Below are 21,874 nucleotides of genomic sequence, written 5' to 3' on the forward strand. Positions count from 1 at the left end.
GGATGGGTATCCTCACCCGATTACCTGAGGTCCTAGTTGAGGAAAATCTGGTCCTTCCTTTTGTCCTTCTTAAATATAGTCCCTCCTCAAAGACCTAAAACCCCTCAATCCTGACATCCCTTTGCAAGCCATCTCACACGTTTTCAAATAAATACTAGTTATCATTGTTTCACTGCCAGGTCCCTGGAAAGAGTTGTGCACTCTTTCTGTTTCCATTTCTTTGGCATAATTCACTTCTCAACTCCTTACCGCTTGGCTTTCTATCCTACAACTCTAATGAAATTGCTGTCTCCAAAGTTTAACTGATCTATCCAATGTCATTTTCTGAGTCCTCATGCTTCTATGAAGCTCCTGTTGACCACCCTCTTCCTCCTAAATATTTTCTCCTCCCTTGGCTACTGTGACTTTGGTTCTCTGTTGTCTCTCTGGCCTGTCTACAGAGTCCTCAGTTTCCTTGGCTGATTCATCGTTCACCTTCTAGCTCCAACTTGTAGGGCCTAGGGGCAGCTAAGTGGCGCAGTGGATAGAGCACCAGCCCTGGATTCAGGAGGACCTGAGTTCAAATCCAGCCTCAGACACATAACATTTAATAGCTGTGGGATCCTGGGCAAGTCACTTAATTCTATTGCCTAGCCAAAAAAAAAAACCCACCAAAAAAACCCAAAACCCAAAATGTAGGTCTTCTTCTATTCTTTATACCTTCTTTCCTAAATGATCTCATCATGTTCCACATGTTCAATTATTTCCACTACATACACCTATATGTTTCTCTCTCTCTTTCTCTGTCTGTCTGTCTCTCTCTCTCTCTCTCCAGCTTTAATCCTTCTCTGGAACTCCTATTTCACATCATCATTTGCCTGCTGGATGATCCCATCCGGTTACCCTGTGGACAAGTGCCACCTCCTACATGAGGCCTCTCCTGATCCCCTCAGTAGCTAGTTTCCTTCTGCTCAAATAACTTTTGATTTTTTTTTTATCTACATATGTTGTCTTCCCAAAATAATATTTCCTTGAGGGAAGGAATTATTTCACTTTTGTCACTGTATTCCCATTGCATGACACATAGTAGGTGTTTATGATCTTAACTTCTATATGTCCAAAATGGAATGATCATTATCCCCACCCCCTAAACTTATTCTTTCTTTTGAGGGAATTGTTTCATTTTTGGTTTTGTATTCCCACTGCTAGGCAAGAATATTTGTTTCATTGAATCAAAGTAGTTGTAGGGTCTAGAACCAAACATAGTCCTCAGAGTCAGGATCTAAGAAGTGCTGAATACACTGGGAACATTAGCATTTGCTATCTCCTGCGCTGGCACCACACACACACACACACACACACACACACACACACACACACACACACACACACACACACACACGGATATTGTGTTTGCTCGGTAAATCTCAGTGTAACCTTGGCTGACTTGGGGTTACTTTGTTAGACACTGTTGCACTTAGGATTTTGGTAGCTGCATTTTAGAACACCAGGCTGCATTCAGACAGTCTCCCGAATCTTTGCCAAAATTCACTCTACTTGCTTTTTGTCAGTTCTCAAACCTGCCCAAACCCTTGTAAATCCTGATCCTGTGTACTCATACAGGTATGCCTCACTTCACTTCATGCAATCAATGAGGTCTTGAAAATGTTTATGTCAATAGGTTTGCAATGCCCTTCTGCAAAGTCAAGAACAACTTCCTAGTTTATTTATGGCAAAACTCTGAATTTTCATATGCTTGATTTTCTTATGGCAAGTCACACTAATATCAAACATAGGATCCTATCTGATTGTGTAGCTAAACATATTAAATCCTTTTTGGTTTACATGGCTTGTAAGATCAAATGATGTCTACCTTCTTCCAAATACCTAAACAAACAGAGAAGTAATGAAGCCAAATTAAGAATCAACTTATGAATAAAATGGTTTCCAGATGTAACAGGATGAGGTTTAGAAAATGAGTCATAAAATCATACAGTCACTGTGTTTAGAACTGTATGAAACTTCAGAGATCATGAAGTTCAGTGGTTCTTAAACTTGTTGGGTCATACACCCTTCTGGGAGCCGCTCTCTGGTGAAGCTACAGATCCCTTCTCAGAACAATGTTTTTTTAAATATATAAAATAAAACTGGATTTCAAAGTAAAACAAATATAATGAAATATAGTTATATATTTTTTTAAATTCACAGATCTCAGGTTAAAAACCCTGATCTATTAACCCTCCCATTTTACAGATGAGAAAACCGATGATGTCATTCCATATTTTAACTATAACAACTTAATACAGTCCATTATTTTAAAATACCCTAGGCAATTTTATTTTAAATGATTGAGATAGTCAATGAAAAAAAAAGTGGCTTCTATGTGCCAAATACTGAGCTAAGTGCTAGGTATACAAAGAAGTGTTGCTGGGCACTTAGCCAGAAAGATCTGTGTTCAAACCTAGCCTCTGACATTTACTGTGTGACCCTAGGCAAGTCACTTAACCTCTACATGCCTCAAGACAGCTCCCTAGTCTTCTCTACGAAGTCACAGAAGATGGAGAGAGGAGGTTCCCACAGCAGGCCGATAAATCACAGATCCAGTCACATATGGTGGATGAAGCTTCTGAACACGCAATCTAAGGAAGCTTCTTCTTCCACTAGCTTAGATTTATTTCTGAATGGCGGCACACAAAAGGCCAATACTCATTCCCTGGTGTCACCTCTTGGATTCTGGTCTGCAGAAACAGTGCAAATATTACGTCTGCTTCGGGCTAGTGTCTGGACTCGGACGCAGAGCAGTTCTTTACAGTCGGCAGTGAGGACAGAGCCTTCACAAGCATTCCCCAGCTGCTTCCTTCCAAACGAATTCCACGATGGCAGACATTGGAAGCAAAGCAGTGCTCTATTAACATCTCAGTTTAAAGACTTAACAGGTGCAGTGACAGAATGCAGTCTAGCAGACTCCTTCCTGGACCCCAGACAAGTTGGCTGGATCATGTTCCTTGCTGCTTGGTGGTCCCACAGGAGCCTGGGAAGCAAATGGACCAAATGCACAGGAAAGTCCATTGTCTAGACGAGAACAGGGCCGAGAACTCTGGGTCACAAATCAGCCATGATCAATCATTCTCTTTGGAGAGCAAACATGGCATATGGACAATACACAACAGGTTTGTTTTGGTTTGGTTTTTTAATGAAGGAGAGCCATTCAAAAACCACATTTTTTTTCATTTCCACTCATAGCTCAGTGCTTGCTTGTTACTTCTACCTTCCACAAGTTTTCTGGATGACTTACAGTCAGGTTCTTTCACTTGGTATATGTGGTCCTGCTTTTTAGGTGGTCGGTCACTAATCAACAAGAATTAACATTTCCTTTCATCATTAAAGCCTCTGAGCAGGCTTTGAGTAGGCATATTTTGAAAACCCCAACTCCTATTTTGAATGGAATTTATCCTTACTTAATTCTCACTACATTTATTATATCTTGAACCAAATAAATTACAAATAATCCCTTGGTCTGCTTCCATAAATCACACTTCTCAGTAATATATTATCCATTTCTACATCTTACTAGACTACCACATAGTAGCATGTGGGAAAGTGTTTAGATATGAGCCAGAAGACCTGGATTCAAATCCTAATTCTGTCAATTGCTACTTTGTCTTTCAGAGTCTCAGCTTCCTCATCTATAAAACAAGAAGGTTGGATGGCATGATTTCTATGATGCTTGCCAACTTGACAATTCCAGGTTGCTTTCCTTTGACTTATTTGCCTCTTTCTGTTCTATTCTCCAGGAAAAGCACCTTAATGTTTGTTTGTAGTAATTTATTTGGATCCCTGAATTTCTAACAATAATATTTTCTGCCTTTATTTTTTTCTTTTTAAAACTCATTTGCGATTTCATAATCATCAAGAAAAACATGTTATTTTTTCAAAGGTCTCAGGTGGAACTTTTTCCCTGTTAGGACACCAAAGCAGCAACGAATTGGGTGGGTGGAGAATCAATGCCACAGTTTAACAATTAATCAATAAACATTTATTAAGCCCTACTATGTGCCAGACATTGTGCTAAGTGTAGTTGTTTAAAATAGATAAAATGTAAGACTTCAGTTTCCTTTTGCTCTTCAGCATACAGTCACTCAAAAATGACCAACATGACAAATCTATAACTTGCTATTTATTGCAAAGCAAAATAAAATGTGGACTTTCAATGATTCAAAGCCAAATACAGCTTCAAACTGAGGCCAACTTTAAATGATACACCAAAATATAGAAATATCAATAGTTCTCTCTGATATTATGATTCTGGCTCCATGGCAGTCCATTTGGGCTATAGGAAAATTTTATCCAGTTAATACTTCCTATGTGTGTTTCATTTACTTTTTTAAAAGATTAAATCACCCTCAGTGTTTGGAATGACTCATTGGCTCTGTTTCTACATATTACCACCACTATCAGTTAAAAAGGGCAAAGTTTTCATTGCTCCAATTGACCAGCTCTTCTTTTTTTTCCTCCTCTCCAGCTAACAAACCCAAACTGGATTTACTGATGCTCAATCAGTGAGGTATTTTGGCACAATGGAGTCACAGAATACATAGGGGTCACTGGTATAAGCCCTAAAATCACTCAATATTTATCTTGAATATTTCTGAAGCTAATTAAGAGTTATTAGCATACTTAGACAACTTCTACTCAGCCTGATATTTATAGAACAATTTATTCCTTTTCTTCATCTTAATGAAATCAGGCTTGAGATATACACTGCCTGTAATTATCAACAAATGCTGGGGCTGGGATAGTCATGGGCTCATCCATCTAGATCTGGGAGAGATATTAAAAGTCATCTAGTCCAACCCTTTTGCTTCAAAGATGAAGAAACTGATCTGCTTCAAGTAAGTTAAGTGATTTGCCTAAGGTGTGAGAGACTGCAAAGTGACAAAGATGGCACCAGAATTCCAGGTTCTCACTGCACCGAGCTGCCCTAAAATGCTTGTGATTCTCCAAATGAAACTACAGAATAAGCTAATTCTACAAGGCCAAATAAATTCTGACAAAGCCAAATAAACATCATCTTCATTAAAAAAAAAAGAGTTGACTTGGTTTAAAATAAGGTTTTTAACAAATGCAAATGGCATGTATTTTTCCACTATTAAAATATAAAATGGAGTTCTACTATTCTATGGTGTGCACAGATTCTTACTTCTAATAGAATCTTAAAAAGTCTAAAGAAATACTTTTAATTAAATTGTATCTATCTTTACCTTGATAATATTGCATCAGCCACGTAAATAGATTAACAAAGAGCTACAATGTCTTCTAACAGTAGGAGAGGTTTATGGGACTTCATATTTTTCTTTGGGGTGGGGGTGGGAGGGGGGGGGAGGAGACACATCTATAATATCCTCCATGGGGAATTCCCAGTGAAAACTCACACAACCAATGCAGATTAGTACTGTCCCATAACTGACAGTGTTAGAGGGTTGCCTGAGGGCAATGAAAGGAAAGAACCAAGCATTTATTAAGTTCCTGCTGTGTACCAGTTACTGTGCAATTGACAAATATAATTTCATTTGATCCTCACAACAACCCTGGGAGGTGGGTGCTAATATTAACCACCTTTCATAGCTGAGGAAACTGACGCAGACAGAAGTTAAGTGACTTGTCCAGGATCACACAACTAGTAAGCATTTGCAGTCAGATTTGATTTTGGGTCTTCCTGACTCCAGGCCCAGCAATCTAATCTATTAAAGGTTAAATGATTTGGTCATATGGAATCACACAGCTAATACATGTCTGAGGTAGGACTTGGACCCGGATCTTACTAACTGCAAGTCTGGTCCTCTAATCCTTAAATTAGGATCCCTCTCATGATTCTGTAAGAATCATTAAGGAAGAAAACACTATAACAACTAGGCTATTCCCCTCCCATGTCTGTAGCATAACCAAGAGTGACAGTGCTTTACTGATTTGGTTTGCAAAGCTCTTTTCCACTCTGCAGAGCACTCCTGATGGTTCGGAGAAAAGGCTGTAGTGGAGCCCTTCAAAAACCAGCTCTCTCTGAACTAAGAGCTTGACAATCAGGAGAACTGACACTGGTAGCTTGCCAAGTAGTCATAAGCCTTTAAGTTTCACGACAGCATTCTTCCCTGGGTTCTGGATAATGGACAGTGCTCTTGAGTTTTCCTTGTCACCAATGGAGTGAAGCAAGGCTGTGTGCTTGCTCCCATACTAAATTTTTAGCATGGAGTTTTCAGTAATGTTGTTAGACTCCTTCAACAAGGACAAAAACGGTATGAAGGTCAGCTACTGAACTGACAGTAAATTATTTAGCTTGAAAAGGCTACAAGCCAAGACTAAAGTGGAGGGAGAGTTGATGCATGACATTTTGTTCACAGATGACTGTGTACTTAATGCAGACCCTGAGGCAGAGATGCAACAAAGTATGGATCAATTCTCTGCTGCTTGTGCTAATTTTGGCCTAATAGTTAACACCAAGAAAACACAGGTTCTCCACCAGCCAGTACTACACCACCCATATGTGGAACCATTGGTTTCAGCAAATGCAGAAATAGAGATTGATACGGACAAGTTCACTCACCTTGGCAGTATACTTTCCAAGGATGTACATATAGAAGATGAGGCTGATGCACACATTGACAGAGCTAGCTGGGTGTTTGGGAGGCTCCAAAGGAAAGTGTGGGAGAGAAGAAGCAGTATTAGGCTGCCTACCAAACTGAAGGTCTGGTTCAGGCCACACTCAGGGGGGAGGGGAGGTTGTGGGCTATTTGATGCCTCTGGTATAGTAGATAAAGTACCAGACTGAGTCAGAAAGACTTGAGTTCAAATTCGCCTTTGTAAGGATCCTGCCTGCTACCTGTATGATCATGGGCAAATAATTTAACTTGTGAGCCTCAGTTTCTTCATATTTAAAACACTGATAATAATACTTGAAATACCTAACTTCCAGGGTTGTTAGAAAAAAAAGTATATAAAGTATTTTATAAACCTAAATTGCTATGTAAGTCATTATTATTATTTATAAGCTTATATATTATGTGTCAACACAATATTTTATAATAATAATAAATAATAGCAAGAATAACAGCATAATGATGTGCTAGGATGGGCTACTAAAGAAAACAATAGTGTTATGTTGAGCTATGGAAAAATTCCATAGAAAGTATATGTTTCAAGTGTGAAAGAGACAGGATCCTTTAGAGGGATTCTTTAAAAAAACAATGGGAAATAGTTAAGCAATTAATGCAAAAAACAGTTCCCAGTTAACAAAGTTCTTTCTACTATATCACATTCCAGCTTCTTCTTCCCTTTCTTGTTTTTGTAGAAAAATCTTGTGAAACTAGAATCCATTTTCTGACTGCGATGCCTTTGTTCTTGGCTGCTTGTAATTCAATTCAGTGAACATCTTTTAGGCACCAACTATACTGAAGGCATGGTGCTAGACTATGGAGATGTGAAGACCAAAACTAGACAGTTTCTGCCCTTCAGAAACTTGAAGTGCATGTGTATGTGTGTGTGTGTGTGTGTGTGTGTGTGTGTGTGTGTGTGAGAAGTAGAAGGGGTGGAGGTGGTATGGTGTGTGCATACATACAAATACAAGGAAAGGTACAGAACATTAACAAGTAGGTGTATGTACATATGTGTGTACATGTGTGAGTGTGCACACACATGTAGATATGCACAAGGCATGGGGGAAGGAACCAAGGTGTTCATCCAGCTGAACTTTAAAGAACTCTAAGGATTTTGAGAGGTGAAGATAAAGGAATGCATTCTGGGCATGTACAATAGATTGTGTAAATACAGGGAGTGAGGAGATGGAAGGCCAAGTTCAGGGAACTTCTAGCAGTCCATTCTGGGTGGGAACATGGATTCTGTGAAGGGGATTAATATGAAACAAGGCTAAAATGGAGCTAGATTGTACAATACCTTAAGCACTAGACTGAGGAATTTGCATTTTATCCTAGAGACAATAGAGAATGACTGAGGGTCTTTTAAGCTGGGAAATGACATGACCATGGAAGACTTTTGTCTTGGGAAGAAAATTTTGACAGTTACACGGAGGATAGAATAGAGAAGTAAGACTGGAAGTTGGGAAGACAACTGGAGACCATTTGACATAGACTAGAAGAAAGGTGATAGAGGGGCTATACTAGGGCCATTAGAGTAAAGGTGAAGCCTAATGTGCATTTTTGCTCAAAGATGCCAATCACCGAAAGAAAGGCCATATATAACAAAATCTTCATAGTATTACTGTGATAGGAAACTAGAAACAAATATGGTGTCTATCAATTTGGGAGGGGCTAACCAAACTGTTGTGTTCGAAGGTAACAGAATATCATTATTCATATATCAATTTTTATGAGGAATCGAGAGAAACAGGAAGCTTTGCATGGGACTTTGGAGAACAAATAAAGCAAATCCAAAAAGCCAGTACAAACACTGACTACAAGGATGTTGGATTTGTGGTTTCATTGGTTCAGAGAACAGATGAGGTAACACATTCCTCCTTTTGGCAGATAGTTGAGGGACACGGGTACAAATTATAACAAGGTTTAGTCATACTGAATTCCTTCGTTGGTTATGTTTAACTCTCCCTCCCCCCCCTTATTACAAGGAAGATTCAATAAGGCAGGGAAGCATATTATACCATTACTTTGATGTAAAGGGATCAATTTTTTAAAATAAGACTAAAAAGAGAACAGATGTGAGTGATATTGTCATGACAGAATCAATAAGACTTCACAAGTGATTGAGTATAGTCATAGACTTATAAGATCATAGGTTCTGAACTGGAAGGGACCTCGAAGGTAATTGAGTTTAATCTGATCATTTTACAGCTGAGAAAGCTGAGGCCTAGAGAGGTTAAGTGATTTTCTCAAGGTCAGAAGTGGTAGAGTTGTCATGGACAGCTAAGGAGTACAGTAGATAGAGTACCAGCTCTGGTGTCAGAGTTCAAATCTGGCCTCCGACACTTACTAGTTGTGTGAACCCAGGCAAGTAACTTAACCCTGTTTGCCTCAGTTCCTCATCTATAAAATGAGCTGGAGAAGGAAATAGCAAACCACTCCAATATCTTTGTAAGAAAACCCCAAATGGGGTCACGAAGAGTTACACATGACTGAAAGGACACAACCACCACAGAGTTGTCAAGGATGACTGAGGTTGAAGGATGGTGATGACCTCAAAAGAAACAGGGAAGACTGAAGAAGAGACAACAGGTTTAGAGTGGAAGAGAATGAGTTTTATTTTGGATATGTTGAATTTGGGATGCCAATGGAACACCTAAGTGGAGATGTTCAATAGACATTTGGTGATGACATACTAGAGACTGGGAGAGATTAGGACCATTATCTATGGAGATGAGAAATCAACTTCCTTGTCATTACAGTTTTGACTTGTCTAAGTCAAATGATTTGTCTAAGTGAGTTGAAGTTCACTCCTTTTGACATCCAGTGAATTTGGTCAATTCGTATTTTGTTTCTCATTTTCAATATAACTGGAATTTTTTTTCTTGCTATTTCCTGAAATACAGCAGTCAGGGTCTTTTCTTCCTCGCTATATTTTGGAAGCCCAATAATTCTTAAACAGTCTTTCCTTGTTCATTCCTTCAGATTCATCACTTTTGCTGGCAATGCTTTCAAATCTTTTTTTCCAGGTAAATGGTTTTCTGGGTTTGTTTTTCCACTTTCTCTTTTCCTTCTGTGAAGGATCAACTTCGCTGGAATCCCTCCAGTGCCCAGAACTGGGGTCATTTATAGAATCCTAGAACTTAAGAGTTGAAAATGTCCTTAAAGATGATCTAATCTCAAACCCCTCGTTTTACATAAAATAGTAAAAAAAAAAAGAATAAGAATAGCAGATGACATTTACATAGGTCTTTGAAGTTTATAAAATATATACTTTATCTCACTAAATTCTCAACACCTCTCTAAGGTAGGTTCTACTGGTATGTTATCCCCATTTTACAGATGAAGAATCAAACCAAGAAAGGCTAAAAGCCTTGCTGATGATCACAGAGCAAGTAAGTATTAGTGTAAGAATGTAAACTCCAGGTCCCTCTGGACTCCAAGTCTAGCACTCTTTACACTCCAGAAAGCTGTGATAAGTCTAAATTCACAGAGCTTGCAGCATTTGCTGAGTTGGAACTGGAACACAGGTGTATTCCTTCCATTTTTCCATGGTGCCTCACTCATCATACGCCTCCTTGACCTCCTGCTGGTTCAGGCTCTGGGAAGGCAAGGGAAGTGTGATGATATAAGGAACAAGTCCACTTCACTGGTGTAAAGTGTTCTGGTTTGGCTCTTAGGTTATACCATAGTTCTAGTCATCCATGTCTTACCTTGTTTCTTGTGACCATACACCTGCCCTGTAACGCAGTCCCAGTCCTGTTTTCTGTGTCCAAGCTCTTGCCTTGGTTCCCTGCCCAGTCCCTGTAACTAGATTCTTACTACCCGCTGTCAGGTCTCCATCTGTTGCTTTCTGCCTAGTTCCCTCTCACCAAGCTGTCCACCTGTCTTCTGCTACCTGACCTCCCTGATGCCAAATGCCTGTCTGACTTCCTCATATGCCTGTCTGACTTCCTCATATTACTTGTTATGAGGCCTGTACTGTTTACCTGCCTCAGGATGAGCCTGCTGAATCTCTGAACTCATGACACATCTGTATCTAGGTCCAGATACTCTTCAGGTCCTGGATAGGTAGATTTTAAAGGGCATTCAGCACTGCTGGCTGTGTTAATTTCCTCTACTTTGCAGGGTATTCCAAAAGTCTTAGTGTAGCTCTAAGCTTTAGTAACTATTGGACAGTTTATAAGTTATTAAAGCTACATGTTACACTAAGACTTTTGGGATACCTCCTATATCAAAGACCTTTTTGACATAAGCAGTTGATCTGTTCTCCATTCTAAAAAGGTGACTGGAGGATTTGGCAACAGTATAAATTCACTTTTCATTTTATAAATTTCAATTTGTTACCTCACTACACTTTGTGGGAAGACCTTTCTGGTAAAAACAGAGGTAAGACCTGTGATTTCACTGGTGTAAAGTGTTCTTGTTAAGAAACGTTCTCTACCAAGGTAGGTCAGTAAGTTTTCTGAAACTTAGTCTTAGAAGGTTGCTTGGAGCATGGACAGGTTGAGTGACTTGCCTAGAGTCATATGACCAGTATAGCAGAGACTTGAATCTAGGTCTTTCTGCTTCTCTATCTACTGTGCCAGACTGTCCTTACATACTTTGACAAAGTAAATTACAAAGGAAGCCACCAATGATCAGACTTCAAAGAGTAGTCAAAATGTTCCTTTAGCCAAAAATTCTAGAGCACAAGTTCTCAAAAACATTTTTTTTTTTAGATTGGGAGCTCTTAGCCTGGGGGCCTGTGAACTCAACCTTTAAAAATATTTTTGTAACTATATTTAAATATAATTGATTTCCCTTGTAATTCCATGTATTTTCTTTTATGCATTTAAGGACATTATTCTGAAAAGGGGATCATAGGCTTCAACAGACTGCCAGAGGAGTGCACAACAGAAAAAGGTTAAGAATCTCTCTTCTATAGAGAGAAGGAGAACACAGGGTATTCCAATAATCTTAGTGCAGTTTTAAACAAATTATATACATATATACATATATATATATGTGTGTGTGTGTGTGTGTGTGTGTGTGTGTGTGTGTATACATATATACACACACACATTCACATACACATAGATGTATACACACATATACATATATAAACATATTTGTGCACATGAAGACAGTCACTCTCACACACACACACGCGCACACACACACACACACGCACACACACACACACACCCCTATGGTTCTGTAATCTCATCAATCCAATGACGATAATCACAACCTACCCACATCTTATTCTATGTGACTCTTCTTTTCCTCTTATAAATTCTTTATAGAGGGCCACCTAACATGTTAAGGGCTTCCTTCTTGGCATTGTGTGAATTCCAAAGAAGCATATAGGCTGCCCATTGGCATTCTCGCAATTTTGATGCACGGTCAATCCAGTTCTTTACATATGAAGAAAATGCTTTTGAAATGTAGGGCTAAGACTTCCGGTCTCTCTCATTTCTTACTCCTGAACTATATTGTCCAATATATTTTTCATTTTCCTCTCTATGATCACCTTTGCCTTTGCATCAACATCCCTAAGTATTCAATCATCCTCATATAGTGATTTAATTTGAAAGGGTGTTGCTGAGTTCTTTATAGAATTTCTCTACCTCCTTAGCCTCTGAAACATCTGCTGGCATAGACCACCATGTTGACAATTGCAGCTTCTTTTTGCAAAAGCTTTGAACAGAGAGGCACATCTTCAAAACATTGGTCACTAGGTGATGACTTCTTTAGCCATGGCAACCCATGACAGAGATAGTGATAGATCTATGATTTCACTCCCACAGGGAATTCTCGGATGAGGAAATTCCCTCTACCAATGTAAGGTGATACCTCTGCAACTTGTGGTTTTAGAGAGCTGCCTTGAACACTGGATGGTAAAGTTACTTGCTCATGGGACATGCAGCTATTATGTGTCTGAGATAGTGCTTGAACCCGGGTCTTGCTGACTCTCAGACCCACTCTCAGACCACTATGCCTCATCGCGTCTCTGGAAACCCATGAAATAAACAAAAATACAAAATGTTCCATAGTCTCATATGCTCTTTGGTGTTCCATAGCGATGTTGATGGAATGGTTGAAAAAAGTTCACAGGTTACTAAGAATTCAAGTTTTTAGTCTATCTATATATTTAACTCTAGATAATATAAGTGTGAGGTCTTTTTACATAATTACCAGTGAATTGTTACACTACTGAAGACCTAATATACTAAAGAAGAGACAGAAGACAAAAGGAAGTGTGGAACTTAGTTCTCCTTAGGGGGCAAAACAAGGAAGTGGGCAGAATTGGTTTCATCAGGCACCCAAAAGAAACAAGACGTAATATTTCATGGCTCACAATCATTGTGTCTTATAGTGTTCCTGTTGGCAGAGCCTAGACTTGGGATTTTCTTGATATAGGGAATTCCCTGGTAAGGAAACTTCCTGTACCAATGCAGGGCAACACTTTTCTACAACTTAACAGTCCTAAAGTTGCCTAGATCGGAGGGCCTGTAACACCCCCTAGTGCCACCTGATACAGATTAAAAAGTAATTGGGCAATATTTTACAAAATAACTAAATGCAATGAAACAGATAATATTATATTTGAAAACTAAGTCAATGTACAGCCCACCGGGATCTTTATGTATAGATTAATGGCCCCCATTTCTATTTAAATTTGACCACCTAGGCTTAGAGCACTGGAAGGTTGCATATGTTTTGCCCAAAGTCATGTGGTTATGTTGTTGTGCTTCATGCTCGAAGAGGTTCAAAATGACATCACTATATTGGGGTCAAGGTATAGTGTGTCTGATTGTGGCTGATCAGACCAACATGAGCTTGGAAGACTCTACCACAGGTCAGGCACAAATAGCCCATATAACATTTGGAGTGGAGATGTCTCTAAATTTGCGCATCTCACATTTGCCCAAAGTAGTCAAAGGAGTCAGAAAGGGAACTTGAACCCAAATCTTCCTGGCTCCAAAGCTGGTTCTCTATCCCCTAAGCCAGATTGCTTCTTAAGATTGAACAGAAGCAAAAAGACCACTATGGAGAGAACTGTAGTTTATATGCCAATATCTGTGGTAGAAGATGAAGAGGAATTCTACAAAGAACCTAGCAACGTATTCAAAACCAAGTCAAAACATACTGCGCTACTTAGTAATTTCAATGCTAAGGTGGCTACAGGGAAAGATGTAAAATCAAATAAATCTACCAGCATTTCTATCACAACTTTCCTTTCATGAGTAGCAACATTTGAACTCTGACAAGCTAGTCCTTGATGTGCTATGTGAAAAGAAGTAAAATTGAAGCTCAGGAAAATAAAATTAAGATGAACAGCTGGAGGAGACCAAGTACATGCTGAGGAAAACCATGTCAAGTCAACAAAATCTTGAAAGCTCTGAGAAATTGCTTTATATCAGGGATTCATAACCTTTTTTTGTATCATTATCTCCTTTGGCAATCTGAGTGAAGCTTCAGGACCCCTTTTCAGAATAATATTTTTAAAGAATAAAATAAATAGGATAAAAAAGAAACCAATTACACTGAAATCCAGTTATCCAAAAAAACCCCCAACCCAACAACAACCCAAAAGTCAGTGAGTATTGAGGGTATTTTTGATGAAAATACAACAAGGAAACAAGTAAGCTTTGGTAAGCAATTTTTCACAGCAGATCATATTTTCACAGCAACGTGGCTGGTCTCTCACACTGTATACCAAGGTAAGGTCAAAATGGATAAATGAGTAATATCACAAGTAAATTAAAAGAGAGTGGAAAAATGTACCTGTCAGAGTTTATGACCAAACAAAAGATAGAGGAGACTCCGGGAAGTAAAATAGATAATTATGATTACATGAAATTCAAAAGCTTTTGCACAAACAAAACTAACATAGTCAAAAACAGAATGAAAATAAGAAACTGGGGAAAAATTTTACAACAAATTTCTCTGATAAAGGTCTAATTTCTCAAATATATAGAGAATTGAGCCAAATTTATGAAAATAAGAGCCATTCCCCAGTTGATATATGGTCAAAGGATATAAACAGGCAGTTTTCAGAAGAAGAAATCAAAGCTATCAATAGCCATGTCAGAAAATGCTCTAAATCACCACTGATAAGAGAAATGCTAATTAAAGCAACTCTGAGATACTACCTTACACCTAACAGATTGGCTACAGATTGGCTTATACCTAACAGATGTGGAAAAATTGGGACACTAATGCACTGTTGGTAGAGTCACGAACCAGTTCAACTGTTCTAGAGAATAATTTTAAACTATGCCCAATAGGTTAAAAAACTGTTCATACCCTTCATATTCTTTGACCTAGCAATACCACTACTAGTTCTATATTGCAAAGAGATCAAAGAAAAGGGGAAAGGACCTACGTACATAAAAACATTTATTGCAGCTTTCTTTGTGGTGGCAAAGAATTGTAAATAGAGGGAATGCTCATCAATTGGAGAATGGATGAACAAGTTGTTGCATATGATTTTGATGGAATACTACAGTGTTAGAAGAAGTGATGAGCAGCATGGTTTCAGAAAAACCTGGGAAGACTCACATGAACATGCAAATTGAAGTGAACAGAACCAGGAGAACATCATACATAATAACAGCAATACTGGAAAGATGATCAACTGTGAAAGACTTCTGATGAAGATAATGATCCAAGACAATTCCAAAGGACCCAGGATAAAAAATGCTATTCATTTCCAGAAGGAGAACTGATGAACTTTGAATGCAGACTGAAGCATACTTTTTAAAAGCTTTATTCTTATTGTTTTATTTTGTTTGTGTTTTCTTTTACAACATTGCTAATATGGAAATATATTTTGCATGACCTCTTATGAATAACTGAAATCAAAGTGCTTGCCTTCTCAAGAAGAGGGGAGGAACAGGAGGGAGGGAATCTGGAATTCAAAAGTATAAAAAATGATTGTTAAAAATTTTTACATGTAATTAGGAAATATTTAATGAAGTAAACAAATATTTTTTAGAAAAGAAATTTATTGTCTAAATTTTTTTAAATAAAGTAATATAAATGCTGAAAGTGGCAGTGATTGCAAGATCTTGCTGTATTTATCAGGTTTTGATTTTATTTTTTTAAATGTAGTTCAGGCCAATTTTACCTTATTTTATTTCACTTTTTCTTTTTTGAGACTCACCCAGGCTGAAGTACAATGGCCACTCATAGTACTAATCCTACTATTGATCAGCATGGAAGCTTTGACCTGCTCTGTTTCCAACCTGGGTAATTTAACATCTTTTTAGGCTGCCTGATAACCATCCAATCCCAGGGGCTCACAATAGTACTGCTGCACTTGGTTCAGACACCTGACTGATTGGCTTAGCCTACAGCAATTCAGAACTACCAAGCTCCAGGGATCTAGCAGCCTTAGCCTCCCTGAGAGCAGTGATTATAGATGTTCAGCATTACATTAGGCCAAAAGCCAGCTGTCATGACAAGAAATCTGTCATGCAAATATTAGGATCAAGTAAGATTCCTTGATAAATGTGATCATGCGTAATTTTTTTCAGTGACTAATTATTCTTGATAAGCAAGGACAAGGAGATAGGTGCTTTCCAGAGGCATCTACCACTTTCCCTGAGAATTCCTCCTGTTAAGGGTCCTGCTTCCCCATGACTTACAGATTCAAGACAAAGCTGTAAGGGACTTCAGAAGCTATCCAGCACAACCCCCTCATTTTACTAAAGTCACACAGATAACAACAATCAGGATACTTTATATAAGTAGAGCTTTTTCCACTCTACCATGCTATGTCTAACTCTTGTGTAGGGTATAAAATGATAAAGGATTCCCTATTGATGACGAGGTATTCCAAAACTCCTGTTGGGAAGGATGTTGTATTGATGACATCAAATCCCAGGATGGCCATGTCTTGAGAGTGAGGGGTTGCCAGTTGAGATCCTTAATGAAATCTAGGGTCATTCAAAAGAGATCATCCTAACAATCCAAAGGGTAAATGGATGAAAAGGTACTGTCTTGGCTACGACATAAAAATAGGTTCCATACGTATATCTGGGATATCCTCTGCAGATGGACAATTAAGTTGAGCCTAGAACTGAACAGCAGAAAGAAAGTTACAAGGGACTTCAGAAGTCATCCTATGGGTCTGTTAGACTCCTCTTGGATTCCTACTTCTTCCTGGCCCAGTTCAACCTAAATGCTATCTACTCCCATTCATTAGCTCCTCCTAGGTCTACTGGGTCTTCCTTCTTCCCTTCTCAATTGTTATGTCTCCTGTCCATCGTCCTGGGTCCTCAGATATCTCCCCTGTAAAATGAGAGAGTGATGGCCTCAAAGTTGCCTTATACCTTAGAGAGGCCTTTTCCACCTTGGCTGAAGATGGAGGGAGGCTCCCACTGGGCATGGTGTGTGCCCCAGGAAGACTCATGGAAACCCACGAAAAAGTATTTGCCATACGTGCTAATAAAAATTGGATCGCATTTGGGAAATTACACAATATTTTTAATAAATTTGTGCTGTGACCTGTCATAGAAATTCGTCTTTTCAAACCATTTTGAATATTCTCTGGGTGACGCCATATGGCTGTGAATTCTGAAGTTTCATGATCAAATGAGCAATCAAAGTTGTATGTCAGTCAAAGGGCAATGAAGAGATGACTGGTGAGTACGAGCTGACTAATCAGCTCCCGAGAATGTTTGCCCACAAGGAGTGATGTATGGGATATCACTGAAGAAACATGATTGGAAAAGGATGACGATTAGTCATAGGTGAGTGTATGGGAGAGCAGAAGGACAATCAGAATGCGGTACTGATAAATAGGAAATGTAAGAGATCTAGAAAGAAGCTTCCTGCAATTTGGTTGCTCTATGAAGCAAGTCTGAAACAGACAATAGTCTCAAAGGATGAAAAGACAGAGATGGACTGCATTCTCCACAAGTGGAGGGAGTCTCCATGTTAATGGATTCACTGGGGCATCTGGGAGAGGCAACATGGCATACTAGATGGAGAGCTGGCCTCAGTCAAGAAGGCCTGAGTTCTGGTCTCATCCCAGACACAAACTTGTGACCTAGACAAATTACCTCATGTCTCAGCACCCCAGGAAATTCTCTAGCACTTTAAGTTACAGAATGGTGATGGATTTGCTTTGGTAGACTGAGTTTCCTTATAAGGAGTTCTTTATAACAAGGTCTAGGTCTTTTCTCCCTTAATGTGTTTATTTATGAATACTGCATCCCTCCAGGAGAATATAAGCTATGTGAGGGTAGGGACTCTCATGTTTTCATCATTGTATCGCTGGAGTGCTTGCCCAAGAGTAGACCCTTAATTAATGTTTATTGCACTGTATCATGTTGTATTCTCATTAAAGGCATATCTTTAAAGAGTGGTGTATTAATGTTTTCAAAATAAATTTCTACTTTCTAGATTCAAAGGATAGCCAAAACATTATGTACCTCCCAGACCAATAACTTAGGAAAAGAAAAGATTCTTATTGTTATTGAAGAGTTTTGTCAATCTGAAAATTCTGAAAGGAAAGGCACATTTAAGATTTAAATTTCATAAAGCCTATGATAATTTTTTTAAAATGGTTTCAAAGTATAGTCAACTGTTGATCATGTACACTGTGACTTGCACTCAAAAACAGGCTTTCAAGTTCTTAATGACACTGCTTTTAGTGCCCCTTAATGAAGCTTGTGTTTACATGACACCAAAACATCCAGGAGATTCATTCAATAAAGTAGGAAAAAAAATCAATCAATTCAGGGGGAAAAGTCACCAAAAAGGCTGTGGGCAAAACTGAATGACTGACCCAAATCTTCCCTCTTCAACTATTGTTTTGACATTGTACAGACAAAGCCTTAGTCACTAGAATTTACAGGAATTTTAAGAGAAAAGTCTTAACCTTTAAGAGAAAGCCTTTTAGACCAAACAGTTATTTCCTTCTAATCTAGAGATGTCATGAACCAGAGAAATGTATAGTACTATGAAAATCACAAGGAGAAAAGGTTTTGAACTCAAAGTGTCCACAAGATGTTGATGTTTGAGCCTCAAGCCATGTCATATTTGAAGGGTGTTAAGTGTTTGATCTGTAAAAGATTGACGCTTTTCAAATCAGGGCCTGGTAAGTGACATTCCATCTTCTAGCTCCCGTTCAGGGCTTTCGTACAATCTACCATATTTCGTTTGGGTCCAAGGAAGCGGAGATGAGTGCTCCTGCCCTGATGCATGTAGCTTCATTCCTAGGTTCTTTCAGAGAGAAATCACTGAGGGATGGGAAGGGGGCACTGGAAATTCAAAGGGACAGGAAGCAGAATGTGATGCCCAGGTTTACTTTCCCCACCCCAAAAACCTCTCCAGTGGAAAACAAGTTAACTTTGTGGGGATTAGGGATAGGAGAAAAGGAGAGGAGGATAGAGGAGATAAGATTTGGTGAATAAGCAGAAGAAAACTTAAATGCCAATTCAACATCCGGCAATAGTAATTAACCTTTGTGAGCATTTTCTGAGTCTGAAGCTGGAATGATGTAAGCTCAGGATGATCACTTCACTCCGAGGACAAGAACTGAGGAATGTATGACACATTGGGAGAACATTCCAATGAAAATGAAAGGGACAGAGCATTGGCAGAAGCTCCCTTAATGATTCAGAAGTCCTTTGGATGGTAAGTAGTGATGACTGTAAAACTGTTAAATTTTTATCGACATTTGAAAAGTACAACAGATACTCTGTTGAGGGCTGTTACATAAATATAAAACACTGCTTTTTTAGGGTATAAGTTTAATCCCACATATTAGATGCCAGTAATAGGGGCAAGTTAACATCAATCTTAAGAAACCTATTCACTTTCTGATGAAAGGAGATTGATATGCTACATCTGTCCTTACACAATCATTTTCTGGCTACATATATTTATGTACAGTTAAGCTTTCAGCTTTAATAATAGTTAACCATCCTTTATAACCACTCTCAGATTTCCACATAAAGATAAAGAAAGGGAAAATTACCTGGTGGTATTTCTTGAGGATGTTATGCATTTCAGCCACATCTTCACTTGTGATTGTTTTGATGATGTATCTTTTGTCATAGGAAGTATGGAATCGCGCTCCACTGCGTGCCTGCGAGTCGTTCGGAAGTGGTGCGCTCCTTGTCAAGGAATTCTGTTCACAGCAGCAAAGAAGGAAAACTGGGTCAGATCTGCAGGTTCTATCGAGATTTCCATTTGTAGTCAAAACAATTGTGATTGATGCTTTCATCTCTCAGTATTGCCTTACATACTGATCACTGAGCAATGGCTTAGTGCTTATCCCCGATAGCCTGATTCCGTGGTCTAGACAGCAGATGGAGATCTCCAAAGCAGATACTTTTTTTTTAAACCACTGGCTCTGTTACAACTTGGAAGAAGCCACTTGTCTGCTCTGATTCTGTTTCACTACTTGCAAAATGGAGGTTAATGCTAAGTGGGATATTTTTTTCAGAGGGAGATGACAACATAAAACTGAATTGTATTTTGAAAATGAAATATCTTAACTGTTTTCAAATAATAATGATGATGATGATGTTATTTTCACCTTGCTACAAAATACGATGATGACAAGGTCACAGATAAAGAACTGGAACACACCCTAGAGGTCATCAGGCCCAACCACTTTCATGGCTGTTCAGGAGTTTGCAATGTAACAGTACTACTCCAGAAGCTAAGACAGAGAGACACCATAAAAAGTAGAATTATTGGAATTCAGGAGTTCGAAATTCTAGTTCCGATTGCAAATTATTTGTTAGAGTGCTTTAGCATTTTTTTTCTGTGAAAAATTCTGTCCAAAGGAATATTCATTATCAACACACATTCCAGCTCACTGATGGATGACTGATGTCCCAGTAGCTAGCACAGCATCTGGCATGTAGTAGGGGCTTAATAAATGCTTGCAGAATGATCAGTAGAATGGGTAAGCCCCATGCTTTAGTGGTCACAGATTCGAGATCATCAGCTCTAGTCCCCTCAATTTACAGAGGAGAAACTTGAGGTTCTGGGAGTCTACAGGACTTAAAGGTTCATAGATCTGGGCCAGAAGAGTCCTTAAGGTCATCAGTTTTTGGATGAGGATACTGAGTCAGAGAGGTGTTAAATTACCTTTTTTTTTTGTGAGGCAACTGGGGTTAAGTGACTTGCCCAGGGTCACACAGCTAGTAAATGTTATATGTCTGAGGCTGGATTGAACTTGGGTCTTCCTGATTCCAGGGCCCCATAGTGTTAAATTACTTGTCCACGGTCAACAGCTAGTAAATATCTGGGATAGGATTTGAACTTGGGTCTTCCTGACCCCAAGTCCAGCATATTTACTATGCAGCTCTCCACAAGGTTCCAAGGCAGTAATTAGTTGATAAGCATTTCATTAGTGCCTATGAGGTATTAGGCACTGTGCTAGGTGCTGAAAATACAAGAGAAAATGAAATAGTTCCTGGCTTCAAGGTGCTAATGCCAGAGCCAGGATTTGATGACAATGGGAATGGGAGAAAAACACTGTAGCGAACAGAGGGAGGGGCAGCTAGGTGGTGCAGTAGATACAGCACTGGACCTGGAATCAGTAGAACCTGAGTTTAAATCCGGCCTCAGACACATAACACTCACTAGCTGTGTGACCCTGGGCAAGTCATTTAACCCCGATTGTCTAGCCCTCCAAAAAAAATTATATGATATACTTGGCTTAGATTCTAAAAATCTAGACACTGCTCAGATTCGTAAAATCTAGCCACATGCTCACATAGGGGCAGCTAGGTGGCGCAGTAGATAGAGCACCAGCCCTGGAGTCAGGAGGACCTGAGTTCAAGTCTGGTCTCAGACCAGACAACTGACACTTACTAGCTGTGTGACCCTGGGCAAGTCACTTAACCCCACTGCCTAGTCAAAAAAAAAAAAAGGGGATCACTTTGTGTCAGAAGCCCTGGGTTTGAATTCTGATTCTTTGATTTCTCAGCTCCGTGACCTTGAGCAAATCAAAAACAGGTATCCTAATTGTACTAGCGTCCTGGTTGGATGCTGTGAGGAAAGTACTTTGTAAACTTGAAAGTGCTGTAAAAAGTGAGCTGTTATACATGTGAATTGTTACAATTAACAAGAGAAAAGAGCAAGAAGGGATGAGAAGAGTGGCACAATAGATACAAGGGGAAGGGTGGAACATGGAAGGCTTGAGAAAGCTTGAGAATGGGACACTGGCCACAGGTCAGAAAGGATCTCAAGGGCTTCACAAGAAGCAAGGACAGGCAGCATCTAGAAGAAAC

At 39.1% G+C, this 21,874-nt stretch overlaps 1 protein-coding gene across 3 annotated transcripts in view; it reads right to left on the reverse strand.

The window, feature by feature from the left end:
* PIP4K2A (phosphatidylinositol-5-phosphate 4-kinase type 2 alpha) overlaps window positions 1–21,874 on the reverse strand; it is a 203,837-nt gene that overhangs the window by 41,558 nt on the left and 140,405 nt on the right. For all 3 annotated transcript variants that reach the window (XM_020966869.2, XM_078151943.1, XM_078151944.1), the window contains one exon: window positions 19,603–19,755. In XM_020966869.2, coding sequence (XP_020822528.1) covers window positions 19,603–19,755 — 153 coding nt within the window. The remainder of the gene's footprint in view (window positions 1–19,602; window positions 19,756–21,874) is intronic.

The sequence above is a fragment of the Phascolarctos cinereus genome, unplaced genomic scaffold (assembly GCF_003287225.1).
Source record: "Phascolarctos cinereus isolate Bilbo 61053 unplaced genomic scaffold, phaCin_HiC Scaffold_1;HRSCAF=81, whole genome shotgun sequence".
Classification (NCBI taxonomy): domain Eukaryota; kingdom Metazoa; phylum Chordata; class Mammalia; order Diprotodontia; family Phascolarctidae; genus Phascolarctos; species Phascolarctos cinereus.